Source organism: Stenella coeruleoalba, assembly GCF_951394435.1.
Source record: "Stenella coeruleoalba genome assembly, chromosome: 15".
Classification (NCBI taxonomy): domain Eukaryota; kingdom Metazoa; phylum Chordata; class Mammalia; order Artiodactyla; family Delphinidae; genus Stenella; species Stenella coeruleoalba.
Genome location: NC_137161.1, coordinates 41,938,753 through 41,959,810, shown reverse-complemented (window position 1 = coordinate 41,959,810; position 21,058 = coordinate 41,938,753). Strand labels below are relative to the sequence as shown.

At 42.0% G+C, this 21,058-nt stretch overlaps 1 protein-coding gene across 1 annotated transcript in view; it reads right to left on the bottom strand.

Moving 5' to 3' along the window:
- Nucleotides 1-21,058, bottom strand: part of MACROD2 (mono-ADP ribosylhydrolase 2) — a gene marked incomplete at its 3' end in the record, with an annotated part of 1,984,281 nt that overhangs the window by 514,003 nt on the left and 1,449,220 nt on the right. Inside the window, 1 exon segment of the mRNA XM_079943661.1 lies at nucleotides 20,469-20,542. Coding sequence (XP_079799787.1) covers nucleotides 20,469-20,542 — 74 coding nt within the window.

The following is a 21,058-nucleotide window of genomic DNA, read 5'->3' as shown; positions in this document are numbered from 1 at the left end:
TTTTTTTAAGGTTGGTAATTTTATTGATTTATTTAGGCCACGCCACGCAGCTTGCGGGATCTCAGTTCCCTGGCCAGGGATGGAACCCCTGCCCACTGCAGTGGAAGCACAGAGACTTAACCACTGGACCGCCAGGGAAGTCCCAGCACAACTAACGTTTATATAGCTTTTCATGAGCATATTCACGTACTTTCTCTTATGTACTGCTCCAAAGATACCTATGAGGCAGACAGGATCAAAAAGAGAAAAACATGTTTTGAGCCTCAGTGTGATCCAGGCAGTGTGGTAGGGCTTTCTGTGTACTTAGTCTTTATCAGTGTCGGGACTAAGGTGAGGTGAGGGAGGCATCCGGGGTGCAGAGTTTAAGGAGGCGCTCACGCTCAGTCATACAACTGCAGAGCTGGCACCTGAGAGCTGCTTCCTTAAATTGTGTGTCCACAGCACTCCTCTGGCATCCGAGTCCTACTTCCATAATACTCTCATAAACCTTGTCAGTTACATATTGTCTTCCTCCCTTCAAAGATGGACAAACTAATACCCAGAGATCTTCAGCAACTTGCCAAAGGTCTCCAGTTAGTGACCCTTCTGACCCCATTCTGGTGTTCTTTGTCCCACTGAAGGGTCTCTGGCCCAAAGCCATGGCCAAAGAAACCACACTCACGAGCGGCCTAGGAATCCACTTGGCTCCCTCAACCGTCACTTAAAGTTCAGCGTGGACGGCACTACAAAGACAATCTCCATTTAATCATTGTTATCACTATTTATATGATGAGAAGGCTGTTTATTTTTAGCTTTGTTAGTTTCTTAAAAATCCTGCAATTAGCATATCTAATTATGTCTAACATTGGGTTTTTATCATCAATAATTTTGGTTTGAGGATGTAAGGAGGTGGCCGGACTACCCAAGAGGTGGCAGGAAGTGAATTCGTGTCATGCTCTCATTTTCCTTTTGATACAACTTCAAATATACTGTCCCCTAGCTTCAATGGCATTTTATGGAAATCCACCAGAAAACCCTACCACGCCCATTACTTTAGCATTCTCCAAAATAAAAAATCGTCAAGTTAATACTTATCCAGCTCCAAAGTCACTAAAACACAAAAGTTTCAAGCTTAAAAACAACTTCATTGTAAAGGGCTGTACAGTTTATTTCTTCCCAGCAGCTTTAAATCTACTCACAGCACTCCCAAGCAGAATTTATGGGAATACAACAAAATGCCAATTAACTATAGTCAACCAGTTCCTAATTCTCCATCTCCAGAATGTCTTTATTATTAATGGAAATACCTGGCATGCTCACTGAGAAACAGGAAAGCAGACTGAAAAGAAAACCACCTGCTCTTAACTGTAGTTATCATTGTTTGTGTAGAGGCACAATTTCTCCCCTTGAGCTTCAAGTCTGTGGATCAAATTCAGCCCAGTTCTCTGCTGGGGAAGCTGCTGACACAATTAGGGCGAGTCACCCAAGAGAAAATCCACAGCCAGAAAACAATTCTAATTATACATTTGTTCTTGCTGTCCCTTCCCTGTGGTTTAAACATCTATCTACTTGCCATTAAATGTATCTGACGAGGAACAGAAAAAAAAGGCTGGCTGAAGCTGGGGTTCCACATGACGAACTCTGGTGAGATCCATGTTTGGCCCGTGGCAAGTCTTCCAAACCCATCACCAAGAACTAGCGGGAAGACCGGCATGAGGATGTTGTTAAGACCCAGGCCAGTGTATTCTGCTTGAGAAACTAAAAAGAAGGAACTCTGAGACTATCTATAAACCCTAACTTGCTTTTCCAAACACATGTGTTTAGTCTTTTTAAGGTATACAGGGCAGGAGGTGATTGCATGATCTCCAGTGGTACCATAGAGAGACGTGGATGCCCTGGGCCCAATGGGACTTTTCAGTTCTTTTGAATCTGCTGATCTTCACACAATCTCAACTGTCATGGGAGCTGCAGGTCTTTGTTATTGGAGGGGAATCTTGACACTCCAGGGTCACCTTAAATCTTAACAACAGGGAAGATACTCATGTTTATTGCCCTGGCGTGCAGTGTCATGCTAGGTGTTGTTACTATTATCAGTCTGGGTACCAAACAAGGGGATGAGTACCCCGTTCATGCAGTTATTGTTATATTAACTGTGGCTCATCGGCACTTTGCTACACTCCAGAAAGGGTCATGCCAATATGTTGCAAAAGGTCTCCAAGCCATGCCTACATCCTATGGATATGTCCCCCAAACTAAACATTTCACAAAATACAGAACTTTATTTACTCCCTACCCCATTTGGGGTTTACTCATAAAAGTTCTTTATACAACAAAATGTAATCTATGTTAACTGACAAATAGGTCATTCCTAGCCAACAAGATGTTTAAAGAAATATTCACCTCGTAGAGCACTAATCATTCTATTAATGCTACGGTAGGTTTTTTCCTAGTCTTATTTCACTTGCTAGAATTGATTGACATGTTTCTTTCTGACCCATCACTTCCCCTAACTCCAATAGAATAGGCTGCTCTGCATTTTACACAGTTCCAGGCTCTCCTGGACTTGGCCTCAAAAGCCTCGGCAGGTTGGCTCTTGGCAATCAGCTATAGGTGTTTCCGATAAGGGAACTATCGTGGAGACTGAACTCGTTTCTACTCTGAGTCCACACGTCTTTAATCCCTGCCTCCAAGGACATCCCTCTCCAACCTAGTACCAGCCAGAAAAAGGACAGAAGATGATGAAGCTTCTCTGAGTATGGGATACTTAATCCTCCCAGCCCATTTTAACTTGTTTGCAAACCAAGTCACCCGGCATTTCACTCATTTGAGGAGTGAGTCTCCATTCCTTTCTCTTTCATAACTAGAGCTAAGGGTTAATTTCAATACAATGCTTATTTTCTTAACATTTTCCCTTAAATTGTGTTAACTGTATTTCTTAGCAAACTGTAACTCATAAACTGCTTTCACATGAAATTGGTTTAAGGAAATTCTCATACTCATTCAAACAAGACAGCATATTTTAAGTGAGACTAACTTTCTATCTGCCTCAGTTTCCTTATTTATAAAAAACAGGGGAATAGTCCCCACGCCCTGAAAGGGTGGTAGTGAGGTTTCATACTTAGGACAATGTCTGGCACACAGTAAATAAAAAATGCTAAGTCGTTCCATGTAAAGCACTTAAAATGTCAAGTCTGTGTGAGGTTCTTAATAAATGGTAGTTATTATATTATCATAATTAGTCACAAACTGGGAAGGAACAGAAGTGAGCCTTTCCCATGTAAAGTGACTAGAACATGGGGCGGGGGTGTCTTTCTTCCCTTCCCTCTCTTCTGGTCAACTTTCCTTCTTCCTCTTGCCTCCAATCCCTTCTCCACTTTCTTCTTTCCTTCTCTCCTTTTGGGTTTCAAATCAAACCGGCTGGAGATTGAGGAAAAAGAGCAAAAGGGTGGGAGCACATAACATTTAGGTCTAGAAAGAAGAATTATTGGAAAATAATTTGGCCTCTGCATAAGAGTTTGAAATTGCCAACACAGAAAGCAATTGATGGTATTTTCCCAGTGGATGGTATTAATTAGCACTCTGCTGTCGTCAGTTGGCTCTGCCGTCATGTGGATAAATCATTCACAAGCTATTTTGGACGCTCGTCCTGTTGCCACCACCATGGCATCAATCTTCTCATTAGCTTTGTCATTACAGATCTCAGCCGTTTCTCACCTTTTCAGGAACTCTGCATGAATTTGACCTCGAGAAGTATTTAGTCACTATCACCTCAGCTATTAAATGTCAGATTCAGACATCGCAAACTGTGTGTCAAGACACTGCATTCTGGCAGTAATGAACCCATTATCTTTTTTTTCCCCCTCATAAAGCATGCTCTTTGGGCACCCGAAATGGTGTGATACAAGTTCTCTCAGGAGTCTCGTTTGATTGTTTGAAAAGAGTCTCTCAAGTTCTCTCAGGAGTCTCGTTTGATTGTTTGATTGTTTGAAAAGAACGTCGCTGGCTGTATTAATTTCCAGACTTTTGGTAGTTTGTACCTGGCACATCATGCAAACAATGACTGCCCATCTTCACTGGGTGAACCAGGCAGCAGGGTTAGGCAACAAGATATAGCTAAGCAACCCGTGCCTTTAGCACTTCTAGCACATTGTCTGTCAATGAATTCTACAAATTGTATTTTTTGCTCTTCAAAAAGAGTCACGCTTATCCCTGCTTATGAGTCACAGGAGGGCAGGGAGGCCAACGGACACTGCCTACATCTCTGTCAGTTCGTTTCCAATAAACTCTCGTCCATTCAGGCTGTTTGCCAGCTCTGCACCTGCGTGGTAGTGGCCTAAGGCATGAGCCTGTTGGGTGGATTCAAAGAGAAAGCCAGTGAGGCTGTGGGGTAGCCAGCCAGGGAGAAAGAGTACAGGTGGGACCACAGAGACTCTTCCTTGGTGTCATGGAGCCATTTAGCAGTTGACTGGAGCCTACAGATCCTTCTTAGAATATAGATTTTAAATAAATAAAAATATAAAAGATTACAAAGGAAACACTTTTATGGAGATAACACCCTAGGAATAGTGTGTGCTATGGCCAGATGTGTGCTTCTCCATCAACACATTTAAGCAAGATGTAGTGATGATCTGAAGTCATAAGGAGTGTAAATAGTGGTTTGAGATCTCCACCACTGTAATGTGATAGGAAATCTGATTTCTATTGGTGACAAAGTCACAGGACATGCTGAATCCACTGTGGTTTGTGGTTACGGTCAAGAAGGAAGGAAGCGCTAAGTTACAGTTAGAAGTTAATAAAAATCATTGTATTTTTTTCCCGAAGTTCACGAACTCCCTGAGACCTCTTAAGAGTCTGTGGACCAAGGGCGTGTGGCAAGAGAGGCATTTGGATTTTACTCCCAGGGGAATGGAAGCCCTGGGAGGAACGTGCAGGCTCCAACCTCTCGTCCATTTAAGACAGGAAGCCCCAGAATCTTCCTTGACCCTTCTCTGCCCAGCACCCTGCAATGCTCTGGGCACCAGCTGCCCCGGCACTCACCTCATTATCATGTGACAACTGTCTGTGTGGTCTCTTCCGTCAGATGGTAAGGACAAGAGCTATGTATCAGCCATCTTTGTACAAACAGTGCACCCAGCATGGAACATACCAGCTACTGAGTATTTGCTAAATAAATTAATGAAGACTAGGCTGCTTTTGAAAGAATTACACATGAATCTATACTGCCAATGTTTTTCTGAAGAACATATTTTCCTTTCCGAAAGGGGTTATATGTGGAAATACACAACGTTTTAAAAATAATATCAGACTTCACAACTGGGAATGGAAACACTGACATCAGGTAGATTTTTTAAAAATAATTTAAAAGTAGATTGATTGAAAAAAAAGATAATGTGGTTGCCTGAAGACCAAGGTGCCCTGGTGTTTAAAATCATAGGAGCCTCTGCAGGGCAATAGAAGGCCAGGGAGACAAAGGAGTTAAGTGCTGTGCTCACCAGGTACAGCTCGACAGGTCAAGGGCTCAGGAAAGAGGATGAGCTTCCAGGTATACTGAATTTCCCCAGCTAGTTCCTTGAATAACTTCCCATTTTTAGACAATAGCCCAAAGCTGTCTAATCCCAATACACTGCCAGCCATCCTTGGATGGGCCACATCTGGGACCTGGCTGGGGCTGTTCACAGGAGAGCTGGTTTCCAGCTTACCTGGGGGTAGTCACAGGGATCAAGACTAGACTCTTAATTTGGAATATACCTGAAAGAGCGATAAAAACCTACTGAGCACGCTCACCATCTGACACGGAAAAGAAGGTCTGTATGAGACAGATGTGCCGGGTTCACGCACACTCAGCTGTCATCGTAAGAAACAATGTAACACAGTCTTTCAGTCAATGTGTGTTTATCAAGGCTTTCTATTTGCCAGGCTCCCTCGATTCAACACACACACACACACACACACACACACACACACACACACACACAAAGGCTCATCTGTGAAATTACACCTTGAGTCCCTGTCCTCAAGTCAGTGGGAAAGCTAACAGGTAAATCCACAGTTACAGTCAAAGCCGTGATACTCGTAAGTTTTCCTAAGGTTGCGTGGGGGAGTGAGGGAAAAACTTCCCCAAAGGCGCAGTATCTGAGCAGACATGACAGGAGTAAGTAAAGGAATCTGTCATCTCAAGAAGCATGTGCTCTAAATAAAGACAGGGGGGAATCTCTCAGAAATTGGAGCCACTGTCAAGGTCTATCTACCCTCAGGGAGATTTAAAAATTTCCTGAGCTTGCATGCAGCTCAATATCAAAAAAACAAACAGCCCAATCCAAAAATGGGTAGAAGACCTAAATAGACATTTCTCCAAAGAAGATATACAGATGGCCAAGAAGCACATGAAGAGCTGCTCAACATCACTAATTATTAGAGAAATACAAATCAAAACTACAATGAAGTATCACCTCACACTGGTCAGAATGGCCATCGTCAAAAAATCTACAAACGATAAATGCTGGAGAGGGTGTGGAGAAAAGGGAACCCTCTTGCACTGTTGGCGGGAATGTAAATTGATACAGCCACTATGGAGAACAGTATGGAGGTTCCTTAAACTAAAAATAGAACTACCATACAACTCAGAAATCCCACTACTGGGCATATACCCTGAGATAACCCGAATTCAAAAAGAGTCATGTACCAAAATGTCCATTGCGGCTCTATTTACAATATCCAGGACACGGAAGCAACCTAAGTGTCCGTCAACAGATGAATGGATAAAGAAGATGTGGCACATATATACAATGGAATATTACTCAGCCATAAAAAGAAACGAAATTGAGTTATTTGTAGTGAGGTGGATGGACCTAGAGTCTGTCATACAGAGTGAAGTAAGTCAGAAAGAGAAACACAAATACCGTACGCTGACACACATATATAGAATCTAAACAAAACAAACAAAATAAATGGTCATGAAGAACCTAGGGGCAAGACAGGAATAAAAGACACAGACCTACTAGAGAATGGACTTGATACGGGGAGGGGGAAGGGTAAGCTGGGACAAAGTGAGAGAGTAGCATGGACATATATATACTACCAAACGTAAAATAGATAGCTAGTGGGAAGCAGCCGCATAGCAGCGGGAGATAGCTCGGTGCTTTGTGACCACCTAGAGGGGTGGGATAGGGAGGGTGGGAGGGAGGGAGACGCAAGAGGGAAGAGATATGGGGATATATGTATAGCTGATTCACTTTGTTATAAAGCAGAAACTAACACACCATTGTAAAGCAATTATACTCCAATAAAGACGTTAAAAATATAAAATAAAATATAGTCAGACTGGGAAAAAAAATTTCCTGAGCTTGTTTATCATTTGATCAGATTTGGCTAATGAATTAATGGCAACGTCTGTGGCTCAGAAATGTTGCCCCAGCGTGGCTGTTTGGCTTTAGCGCTAATCTCATGAAAGCTTAGGAGACTATGAGAGCTGTTGGCTGGCTAATAAAAGCCCCATTTGTTAACTCTTAATGCTTTCATCCAACCTGGAGTGTGTATGGGCCTGGCACTGTGCTGGGGGCAAGAAAATAAAAGATGGCCAAACTGACGACCTGCTATCTTTGTTTCAGAAAAATATTAACAAGCAATTCTACATAAATCATATAAGCAACAGGGTGGTAGGTACCACGGCAGAAGAAATCCAAATTAGACTGTAGATTTGAAAGCATTCAAAAGAGATCTCTGAAATAGTAATCTACTATCATCATCAAGAAACAAAATGATGCTTTCGATGATCGTGGTTATGAACTTGGAATCCTGAGTTAGAATTCCAACTCTGCCGTTTATTTGCTGTGTGGTCTTTGAAATTTTACTTAGTATTTCTAAATCTCAGTTTTCTCACCCGTAAAAGAGAAGGATGACCACGTAGGTTTGCTGTGTTAATTAAATGAGATTGCCCAAGTACGGTGCTTACACAAAGGAAGCACTCAATTACTCAACATGTGTGACATTAAATATATATATGAAAAAAACATACAGTTAGTGAAGAATCAAGCTCAAGTTGATTTGTTTTTGAAATCCACTTATCCTTAGCTCTCATTGGTAGACCAAAGAGTTCACTTATTTGTAATGGAGTAGTATGGCATGTTACTTCTGAACCTCAAAAGTAGATCTGTTGAACTCAACATAGAGAAGTACAAAATGCAGTATGAACTACTGTTAGACTAAATCAATCAATCTCTGTTACACACACACACACAGACAAATAACTTCTGCGTGCACACTGAAGACAATTTCACGCTTCACTTAGGTCAAGGCTCTGTGTTACTGGGTAAACCAACTGCTCTAAAGAGTTTCACAGGTAACTGGTAAAGGGGACGATGCAAATCCCATTCCTGCTGTAACCACCTCATGGAATTTTTTTAATTACGCATTTAGTAAATCTACTAATACATTCCAAAGTATCCACTTATCCCCACCCTCTAAGGAAAATCATTATTCAACTGTACTTAGAAGCAAGGGATGAATTTTCTTTGCCTCCTGCACAGAACATGACTATTTGTGGGGTTCACTCGATGCTGGCAAATGGCCATTTCCTGCCTCTAGACAGAAAGGCTTAAAAGAACTTATAAAAAACAGTCGAAATCCTCTGCAGACATCCAATAACTTATAAGGAAAAGAATATTTTGATGAGTTAGTGCAAATGAATCAGGAACATATGGATCCTATTTCCCTGGAGTTTAAATTTGTAAAGAGAAAAACTTCTTAGAAAAATGAACTTTGTAGATGTCACTGAACCCGGGGGAAAACATATGAGATGATTACTCAACTTAATACATTCCTAAGTTGCCCTGTGCTTAACTGAAGCACACCCAGGTCATTTGTAGCTCAATTTGGTCTGTCAAACACATAGCCCATCATGCTCTAATTGTTTTCAGAGTAGAATTCTGGGCAGCAGAAGATATTAAGATGGTTCGTATTTTCAGCAATGAATTTTAGTACAATGGTTTATTTTGTAATTCCTTAAACAGAGTTAATTTTGTCAGTGGCAGGAGATTCTGGAAACACTGTGGGTGACACATATCTGCATGTCCAGGGGCCAATCCACAGGTGGGTGGTGTAAACAGGCTCCCATGAGGGACAACACTGTACCAATCAGAAAATCTTCTCTTGTAACCCTGCTAAATGGTGGCCTCATGCCCAAGGAGAACTAATTTGCTTCACGTGACTGAGAGCTTTATTCTCAAAAGGTTTTTCAGGAACCAATATAATTATACAAGATCCAAGTGACAGACCTGCCATCTGAATATAATAGTTACTCAAGTAATGATTCGGTTCTATACACTGATGACTTTTACTAACTTATTAAATATACCTCATGCATGGAGGCATACGAGCACATATCCAGAGACCATGATTATTATAAACAAGATTTTGAAAATATATTAAAATGCTTTCTAAAAGAGAGAAAAAGGCCCCTACTATGTGTAGGGTGTCACAGAAAGCTGGCTAGCAAATCCCATGAATATTTAATGTGAGTGGCGATTACATGTTATATGTAGACATGATCGATACTGTTTGTCAACCCATGTCAAAGGGGATTATAGGATGGAAAAAACAAGTGCTCATCAGTGAAAAGGCTATGGTGGCCACTCTGGTACCTTCTAGACGATACAGCCCCACCAAGGCTCCTAATCCCTTGTTAGAAAGTCGGTTGCATGCTGGTTTAGAGGGAGACTTACTCTCAGTTCTCAGCAGATCCTTTCCCACATTGAGGAGAATAAATATGAGCTTGCACCTTAGTATTTCTAGCTGGAAACAATCTTTGAGAGTAACTGGTCTAATCATTCTCAACCACTAGCTGGAGAAATGTCTTAAAATATAGGCTGCTATCCTCCCAGATATGGCAATGCAGTAGATTTAGACTATGGTGCTGGTATCTGATTTAGTCATTTTCTTAGGTAATATTCACCTTATTTTACAGATGAAGAACAGCCCTAGAGTGGTTACAGCATCTCCTGCAATCTCCTTGTTCCCAGGTCAGTGTCTTACCGACAAGCTCAGCAATGCCTGGGTCATTAGGCAATCCCTTCAGTGTATAACCAGGCAGGAAAAACAGCCCAGACTAAGGGAAGATCTACTGGCTAGAAACAGCCAACAATTGTGCTGAAAAATAAATGCAGTTGAGTTATTCTTATGCCTTGTTAAGGCTCTAAAGTCAGCACATAAAGTGAAAAATTCACACGGGCAAAATTATTCTTTAAACTTCTTTAGGAAGGCCCTATGTTAGAAACTGACACATCTCTCAATATGTTCAACAAAGCCCGTTTTTCCTCTAGATTTAGGAGAGATTGCTGGAGCTTTTAAAGTCCCCATTGAGCAAGCGATGAAGTTTTTGGTTAATATTTAGGAGTAATGTCAGAGAAGCAACAACAACAAAAAGCCTTCATGTACTCTCATTACACTGATGCAGAAAGAAGCTAAGAAATATAAGAGAATCTGGACCAACTGGAAGAACAATGAATTCATATTCCTATCTCATGCCAACGTTTATTGTAAAAATGAAAATAAAATCACATCATTTAAAATCTCTCTTATTTCTGTCTTTTTTTTTTTTTTTTTTTTTTTTTAAGAGAGTGCACATAGGCAACACCTCCTCACCATAGGACATCACTTGCCCTGGTGCCCAGCAGGTTACATGCCAGGTGGTTGCAACCCTTGCTGCAGAACCAAGTCTAAGATCAGTAGGTCAGGATCAACCTTCCTTGCCTAAGGTCTTCAAACTCAGGATTACAGATGTGAGCACTTCATTCTGACCAGGCTTTAGCAACTTGGATTCGCCACAAGTTCAGGAAATCATAAATCCTCCAATATCCTTCTCTTCCCTGCTTCATGCAAATTAATAGTCTCCTCACTAAAAGGTGGAGGCTCCCTGGTATAGACTGAAGACACTACAGCTTTCTTCTCTACCCTCCTCAAGTTTCCATGTGATGGGACTTCTAAGGAGTCCACGAATAGAAATAAGGAGAACTTGATCTGATTGAGAGGGGACATGTTAGCAAGTCTATCGCTAGGCTCACAATCTACCACCTCCAATTTAGCTTTTGTCCATGATTAAACTGATTTGTATGTCCATAGGTCCACTCTCATTAAGTTTTTTCTAGTATGTTTTTTTGATGAAGAGCAAAGAGACTGGAGAAATGATGGCTCCGTCAGACCTATTCATGTTTCTTACCGTATTGAGTAGCAGTGTCACCATCAAAGGAGGTACGGTTTCCACAGAGGCCACCCCTATGTCCAAATGCGTTAGGAGAAGCAATGAGATGGCTACACATCTGGCCACAGCTTCCATCTAAAGCAGAGATCTGGCTAAGATTGCCTCTCACAGGCAAATCATTTAACCCCACCAGAATGAGAAAGTATCTTTCTTGTTCTTTCCTGAGTTGAGCTAGATGACAGTGGCAGGATTGCTGATTTTCCATTCAATCAGGGCAGCACATGAGTCCTGTTCAATTCAAGTGGAGAGCAAGGCAAAGGGTTGTCTTTCCCCCTGCCCAGCGAGGAAGGCACATGCTTTCAGCTTACAAAAGTGGCTGTAGAATGTCCTTCAGCAGGACCTCTCGGTGTCATTTTTATCCCTGTGTCAGATGCAGATCCAACCACATGCTCAGAAGTTTATTTTCTATTTATAAAAATGTCACACCATTTGGATAATCAGCAGACTTAATTTCATAAGGAGTTTTAAATGTTGTCTACTTTGAAACCACCATATAATCAGATCATTCACAGAAAAGCAACATGGCAGCCTCTTCTCCTACACTAAGTGGGTCAAGGTTGTTGACACCAACTATAAAGATACACCCATCTGGAAGTTAAGGATCAAGTTAAAGGCATCCGACAGCAAATGTAAATGATACTTGATCTTTGGGGCATCGCCTGGAGAATCAGAGAGGACAAAGCTTTCTGTTGGTCTGACTGTGCCATGATGACGTGGGCAAAGACATGACTGTGGCTAGATCAGTGGGACTGCTCCAGAAGACAACACCAGTGGCGATGGTTCTGGAGCTGGAAGAAACATGGCCCACATTCCCCATTTTACAGACGAGGAGTACCAAGAGATGGACTTAACTGTCCACCATTATACAAGAGAGTAAATTAATCTGACTAGAACCCAAATTCTCTGACTTTTAATTCAATGTTCTAATGTTTATACCAACCTCCCTCTTTGGGATAATAATAGCCAGTAGTGAACTGCACCCTACCTCCTCCCACCCAACTTCCAGTAGCCATAAGTCTCATTTTGGCTCCGTGAAAGAGGTGACGAGCTACAGTTACATGGTGGCCTCCTTGATACAAGCCTGCAGGCTTGGAAGTTGTCCTATAGTCTCTGGACCTCCAACCCATATTTTGCAAAGAGACCCATCTTCTTTCAAAAACACAAATCCCAATTCTAGGAACATTCTGCTCATGTCATCTGAGCAAACCTCTTCCTCCATTTTTAAGAACTGTTCACTTAAATATTAATTGCAGAGAATCTCTACTTCACCTGTCTCATGCTACTTATTCTTGGTTTCTACTCAGTACCGCCTTCCATTAAAACTCACGTTTCTTTACCACAAGGTTACAATACAGAGGAAGATACAGCCATCAGAAAATAAACAAGCTTATGATTTGCCCCCTGCATGAAAGTAAGTAGTGAAAGCCTGCAGTTTTAAAAGAGCTCTTACTCACTTTGCTATTGAGAACAGTGACCCTAAACATTTTTTTCCCAACCCAACATGTTTGAAAGACCTGGAGCAATTCCATTGAAAGCAGTGGTCCCACATAAGAGGAGCTCTGTGAAAGGGGTAGGATAAACTACTTAAAACATGCAGTTTGGGGGAACAAACTTCCAAATTACTCTCAACCTTTCCTTTTCTCTAGTTGAGAATTATTAGCTTGAGATATTAATACTAAGAATAGGAGGTTATTCTGTTTTGCTAAAAGAACCAACACTTTGCCTCAGCTGTGATTCTTCACTCAAGCCAGCAAAATGGTCTTGTTGACTCTGCAAGCTCCCCAATAATCAGTGACACCTTCAGCAAAATATTCTCCTAAAGTAGATCTCCCCGCCCCCCCAAAAATGATGGCAGGGAACACGGCCACCGGCAGCTCCTATGGCCCTGCTCCACCACCAAAGTGGGCCCTAATTTTCCCTTCCCAACTCCAGTTTGCAAAAAAAGTCCCAGGAGAAGACTCCCATCAGCCGATTTTGGGTCCCATGCTCACAGATGTACAATACTTAGAGTGACTAAGTTTGGTTATTTTGAAGTAATTGCCACTGGGCACAGAAGCAGGGTTATAGTAGAACACCAAAGTGCCCAACTAGTTGATCTTAGGAATTTCCTTTCCCTTGAACCTTAACTGCCACATCTATACAATGAAAGATAAACATACCTATCTTGAAGAAAGTTTTGGGAAGATGCTGTAGAAATAGGAATAGTATGTGTCCCAAACACAAGTCATGGGACACAGCAGAGCTGGAAAACACTGGTTTCCCTTCTTTAGCTACTTCACATCCCTACTTTACATCTCCTAGAACTCTTCCTAGAAACCCCAGACTCAGTGGCGGTATATATGTGTATGGGTTACCCTATTTTAATATAATCTCCCCTACCCAAGACAGAGTATATTTTCAGGTTCCCTCTGCACTCCATTCTATTTATCTAAAAGTAACAGGGGCATAATGGACACTGTGCTGGGTTAAGGATGGCTGGCAGAAGAGTACCTGTGCTATTTATATGTCAGCACAGAAATCAACCCCTAAACGACCTGGGACTGTAGGTTGATGTCACTAGAGCACCCTGGGGCCTTGATTATAGAGACATCCCCTGCTAAGAGAAAAAAGATCATTAGACTTTAAAAGAGTTGTCCATGTAGAGTTAGATTACGGAAAAGGGTGCTTGGGCATCCTTACCTCAATCCCTGGAAGTGTCTGAGTAAAGCCCTCCCTACCCTAGGCACACTGGCTAACTGGCAGGGGGCTCACTAACTATAGCAGCACAATTTATATTATTCCATCTCTTGTGATTCTTACTGATGGGAACAGGATTATGAAACCCAGAAACAACAGCAAGAGGCTCTAATTTCTGGCTGCAAAACTCAGGCGTGCCTGTTGGGAACAGATGCTAAGGCAGCGTGGGGATGGAGAGGCAGGTGGATTTGCCCGCTAGCAAGCTCTCAGGTGGGCAGTCTATGGTGCCACCTGGCGCTTGAACACTGTCTCCCACCAAGAAAGGCAGAAGCTACCTTGGGGCATGGCTTTTATTCTGACAATGGGTATTTAGAATCACAAGATGAAGAGCCAACTCTCACATCTGACCACCAATGTAACTGTCACAGACCTCAACAAAGACAGCCTGAGAACGGAAAAGTATTATGTGTATGAGTGAGTGAGTGGGTGAGTGAACGCGTGTGTGTGTGTGAAAGAGGGGGAAAGGGGAGGGAGGGAAGGAAGAAAGAAGATGGAGGGAGAGAGAAAACAAACTGTTTGCAAGTCATGAGGGTTCTTGAGGAGCAAAAGGAACACGGCACACGCGCAAAGTCTGGGAATACTTTTCTTCCATTATGTCACAGGCAATAAGCATCATGGGTTCCACCTGAAGACCAGCCTTGGGCTTAGTCAAAGGATACATTTTTACAGCAGCATATTAGGATGATGGGTATTAGTACCATAACCACATTCCTGCACAGAATGTGAAGATTTTAAGATGGAATTTATTTTTCTATACACACAAATCTTAAACTTAAATTGTTCCAGAAACTAAGGCCAGCACAGATATTCAAACGACGCTTCTAGACATAAGAGGACACCCCCCAGGGAGAACACGGGGCACCTCATCTGCTCCTTCCAGATTTCTGAATGTTAACCACACCACCGTCTTCTGCAGAATTGAAGGATGGTGCTTGTTTTGCATTTCTGTAAACAATCGTCCACAGGAATTGAAACTTGGTGCGAAGCATGTAATTTTCCCATCAGAAACGTAAGCATCATTTCATGTTTCATTTAAGCCCCCCCCCCCCACCCAGTTAAGAACCACACAGATCCTAAGGGGTTCTGTGTCAGTGACATAAGGCAGGCCTCACACTGTTTTTTTGGGTTTTTTTGGTGATCCATAATATGATTCTGAAATAAAAGTGACAAACAATTTTTAACACTGCATATGTTCAAAAACCTCTGCCAAGAAGGGGAATAAAATAGTCTTGGCACCAGAAGCTAAAGTGCAACCGTTCCTCTGTGATCTGTGGTGAGGAAACAAGTGGCTGTGACCCTGATCTTGTCAAGTTAGCACGAGAACAGCGGATGAAACTTTTAGGAGCCTGAATGCGCCTGTCTTCAGTGGATTCCCAATTCTGGGTTCTGAGGAAGAGGAATGTGTTCACCCTGTTCGATACTTTGCGGATTGTGTGTCTGAATGTCGGAAGGCAGGGGAGGATGGCAGTGAAGCCAGAAACCAGTATCTTAACTTCTAAAGAACACCAACGATGAGCCCAAAACTAGTTCTGTTCTCTGGCTGCCGTCAGTTGACCTTGGGGCCTAGACCACACTGGGTGATAAAGTCTGGGACCTGGGCTCACAACAAGGTGCAGAGCTGGGCGTCTGTCTCGGTGCCACACTGCCACATACACACAGCATCTCAGGATGGCCTGCCACATCTGTAGGCACACTACCCAAAGTGACAAACAGCAATACCACAAGGGTCGTGTTTCCCTTGGAAGGCACAGAGTAAACAATTTAAATGACAAGTAGATGATATTTAACATTTTTAACAACAATCTGTTCGTGCTTTTAGCACAGTTAAAGAGTATTCTATGCTAGGCAAAGGTCCAAAATCTGCATGCAATGAGAAGAAACTTCCACCTTCCTCCTACATGGAAGAAAACTGATGTTGGTTTTGAAAATGCCGAGCTGGGGTTCCTCCCTGCCAGTGATCCCCAAGTCAAGCCAGGTGCCTACAGAGGGCCTTCAAAGATAAACCAGAGGTTCCTCCATTGAATTGTTCCCACCCCAGAACAAGGGGTCGGCTTGGGGAGGAGGGGTCTGTGGGCAGGAGAGGGGAGATTAGGGAATTCCCATGAAGTAAATGAATGGGAAGGTTTCTGGAAACGGACATCCTCAAAGATCTGCAGAGATGCAGCTGGGGCCTGGTCTCAGGTGAACCATAACCTCTCCTCTGAACCACGGCTGCCCACGGCCACAGCTTTAATTAGAGCTCCCAGAATGCTATGCTTCTGCCCATCTGTTGGCTGCTTTATCACTGGCAGAGGGGCGGGGGTTCCAGGTTTGTGTCACACTATAACTGAGGCCTGATTAGTACAATACCTCAGGGTTTCCAGGTTTCAAAGTGCCCGGGAAACCCACTGATCTTCCGGCTTGGAATCTTCATCTTAGATGCCTTACCCCCTAAGGTGACTTCCTTACCCCCTAAGGTGACCTCCTGGCAGCCTTAACCGCAAGCGCCCTGAGCTGTGGGATGGTTGCCCCCTTGGGGTATTTGAAATCACTGAACATGACTTCCATGATGGGCAAACAACTCCCAGTATCAAGCTATTTGTGGCTTTTACAAATGGAAGACATCCTATACTTCTGCTATCTATGGAAAAACTTATAAATACATACACTGCTCCACAGACCGATAGCCAGGTGGCACGTGAGTCCCTAAGGTGGATCGACAGAACGGGCACTGTAGAAACACCGTTAAGGCTAACTTCCTGATAGGAAAGGGGTGCCTCAGAGCCGTGGAGTGAAGAAATCACTATTTCACAAGGAACCGTAGTTTTAGACAGCACGACAAATGAGGAATGCATGAAACTGCAGATAACGCAGGGCATCCACCCGGAAGTAGGAGTCAGCGCCCCATTTCCGCTGCTCATTTCCTTAACGACCCCTTGTTTTGCTCACTTGTCTCTTTAGTATGGTTTCTGCTTGAGAAAACTGGGAGCGTTGGGAAACGTTATCATACCACATGCTGTCAATTTTTTTTTTTTTTATAGCCAACTCTGATATTCTTTTCTCCTGATTTTCTGAACTCACGTGTTCTTAATTCTTAATTTAGCCCAAAATGCCAGCGGGTAATCTCCATTGCTCGCCCCACCACACGTCTGATCCCTGGGTCTCTCTGCCTCATACCTTATCTCTGCAGTCATGATTGCCATTTCTTTGAATTTCTGTTCTGTGTTTAATTCGTCTCTCTGGTCTTCACAGAGCAATGATTCAATGCTCAGCAGTGAATATTCTCTTTTGTTTTTCAATTTTTCAACCAGAAGTCATTATATTTTTTTAGTTCTGGAAGGTCACTGATGTGCCCTAATAATAATATCTTCTTGAGGATTCTTTTTTTTTTTTTTAATTAAAGCTCTGCTCTATCTCTTCCATTAGCGCCAATGCAGTCAGAGCCAACTGTACTATTTGTTCAGCTGCGCTCCCTCAAGTCCCCGAGTCCCCTTAAATATGTGGTGACAACAGCACGCTCACAGCTCAGACTTTGGGCAAATGAAACAAGTAGATGGTGGATGAACAGAATGTGTTTTTCCCAGTGCCATCCACTGGGCCCAAGTGCCCCGTCAGGACTCTATTGCTATGGTAATGTGTGATTTGTGTAATAAGATAGAATCAAATCAACTTTTGTTCAGAGAAAATATTTTCTAAACCTGATGCTGTTGCCTCCTTGACCACCGTCACTGTATTCCCAAGAACACTGGTCCCTTGGGATTTACTGTAGGAGCCCCTTAATTAGTCTTCCCTTTTCTACTCTGACATCTTTTAAGTTCATTCTCCAAGCAGCAACCAGAATTTCGTCATTTTAAAGGTGAATCTGATCGTGCTACCTCCCTGCTCCAAACCCTCAATGATTTCCCATCAAAAGACTGAGAATAAAAATCACGGTCTCTCCATGAAACCACAACACTCTATGATCTGACCCCTGACCATTTGTCCAAATTTGTCTCCTGCTGTTCGTTCAGCCCTGTGCTCCATCCACACTCCCTCTCTTACCCTCTTGCAAACAGTAAACTCATTCTCCCCTCAGGGTTGCCTCTTGTCTTCCCTCTGTGTGGAATGTCCTTCCTCAAGACCTTTGTGTGCCTCGGCTTGCTCCTTCCCAGCGTCCAAAGCTTTGTTCCAGGATTCTGTCCTCAGAGCAATCTCTACATTCTCTAAAACCACATCCCCCAAAAACTCACTCCTCAATTACCTCGTTTTACTTTGTACTCTTTGAGCTATTTTATTTATTTGTTTCATTTATATTTCTCTTTTCCCAGACTGTGAACATCATAAGAAAAAGATTTTGTTTTTCACTGTTCTGTCCCTAGTATTAGAAAAGTGTCTGAGGCTTCGTGGGATTTAATAAATTTTCATCAAATGAGTGAATTAATGAATACATAGCTTAAACAATCAAGATGCCAGAAGCATACCGCAATGAAGAGACAACTGGATAAGTCCTTAACCTAGTTTGTTTGTTAACAGAGCAAAAAATACAACCACATATTGCTGGAGAGTCCATTTGTATAGCTTTTATCTATGTCCCACCACTTATAATTCAGTTATCAGGCAAAACCTGACTTGTTCAAATTCATTTAGCCAATGCGCATTGAAAAGAGAATTAGCACAGGCTATGATTAAAGCTGCAATGGCAAAAACTAAGTTGTGTTTCTCAATCCAAATTATCTAGATTTTCTACAATGAAACGAAGACATGAGCAAGAAAAGAATATGAAAGCGAAAGAAAGGACTCAAAGACAGAGTAGGCTAGTAAGGAGATCAGAGTAAAAAAAAACGTTAAGTAGGAAACACTAAGCTAACAAACCTCTAGGAAAAAATAACTTTCTGAATAGTTTAGAGACAGTCTGTCAGTCGAATTTGTCAATGAGCTGTAAATGTGACCAACACATTTGCTCTTCGTCATCAACCCCTTGATGTTTTGTGTAGTTATGTGTACTCCCATCACATGCCAACATGGCACATGGGAACTTCCAACAGTGGGAAATATCCTCGGGTTATTATTTTAGTGGAAATGATAAACTTATACCAATATACCAGCTCACTTGTTAGTGTCTAACTTTGAAACACCTCATTTTTGCCAAGTAGATGGTCCAGGAGCCTTTACTATGACCGAGAGATATACTGAAGATTACCCGTTTTCAAAGGGACTGAACATCTCTCCCTGGCCTCAGGGGCATTCCAAGGAGAGGCAGGTCCGACTCTTGGCTCTGAGACTCCAAAGTCTTGAGCTTGTCACTTAACCTTTTGATTCTAGAGGAGGATAATGATAGCAATACCTATCCTAGACGTTCTGTAAGATTGTCGTGAAAATAAAATAATACATGTCGAAGAAATGTTTTGTAAACTGGCTATTTTAGTTCTTTTTTTCTGCATCTTAGAGGTTACTAAAGTTATTCTCTAAATTGAAGTTGTCATATGTATACCTTTTAAAGTAGGAGGAAAAGAAACAGCAAGTACCAAAGTATGTTTAGCCGTGCGGTCTTTACTTCTGCTTGAAATGAACAATGTTCGTGTCTCTTTTAAAAATGTTGAAATTACAGTAATTAGCAAAAATGATGCTGCTGTTTCTTTAAACACACAAGAGCACCCTCTCATTAGGAAACTCCCATAGTCTCTTTCCATATCCAAACATTTCCAAATTATCCATCTCCTACCGAGGAGAAAGCTATATTCATGGGCCATCACAAATGGAACAAAATTCTTTACAGCACTCATGGGCGTATATGAGGAGAAAACCAAAATCGGAAGAAAAATGCACAACACTGTGTGTTGTGTGAAACCTATTTGCTGTAATAACATGGTAATTGCTAAACCTCTGAAATTTAAGCCCCCATAGCATCTCTTATTGAATTGCCTTGTTTACTTAAGTCTCCTGTTCATCACTACATATATCCCAAAGCTCTTATTAAATAAGCAGAATCGGAGGCATGATGAACACTTTGATGGAAGACTTTAGTTTCATAAAAATCCTGATCGTGACGATTTAGCTATCAATTATCCAACAGCACACTCAGAAGTCACTTTATAAAAGTGATTAGTTATAAATAAAGAGATCTTAGATTACTGAAAAAATTACCAAACACCAGGAATCCCCTGTCAACAAAGATAACTTCACTCTTTAAGGAAAATAGCACCAGATGATCCCTGAATTCTTCATCTTAACGAAATCCACCCTGTTCTCTCCTTTACACACAAATCCATATTATCTAAAGACATAAAAATGAGATCATGGCTAAATGAATCTGATCATTTTGCCCATCTTCACCACTGAAACCAATCAACATAATCCCTTCAGTCAATTAATTACAGGAAAGTATTCCATCACCCATGGAACCCAAATGAAGCAGCATCAGCTAGCTCTGGCTCAATGACTAGGTCAACTTGATATTTATGGAATAAATGTATCTGCCTTTTCGAAACTGATAATCGAATTCCAGCATCTTGTATGCTCACTGATTGTGTTTTTCTCCTACCTGGTGCTGATTCTTGGCCAGCCATTCCTTAATGGTGCTGAGGGCGATGACTGCAGCAGGCTCGTTTGGGAAACCTAAGTGAAGAACAGAATAAAACAAATTTTTTTAAAAAGGCAAAGGCAATAGAGAAGTCAATCATGGTGTGATACTGGGTTTTTCTCATTTAAACAGTATTCATTTCAACCAATTAGTACTGAGCAAGGGAGACCTCAGCAATGTATACACTCTACACTGCGCATCACAGTATATGAAGCCCGCGATCCTATATACAAGGCATTAAGGGGGCTGGTCCTGTGCCCGTCTAGAGCTAAAAGGCAATAAAGGACTAACGTATCTCTTCAGTTGCACGATGTCTATTAAAATATATTTACGGTTGCTTAATACCTTCCACAACATTTTCATATAATTTTCTCATATGAGGTGTCAGATTAATGTTTATTACCCTCAGTTTACAAATCAAGTAAACATGGGTCAGAGACTACATGTGGCTGAGCCAGGGTCACTCCATCAGTGAGCTGGCACAAGACACAGTGAACAACCAGTCCCATAGCCATACCACTGAAAGCTACTGTGCGAATTCAAGGAACGCA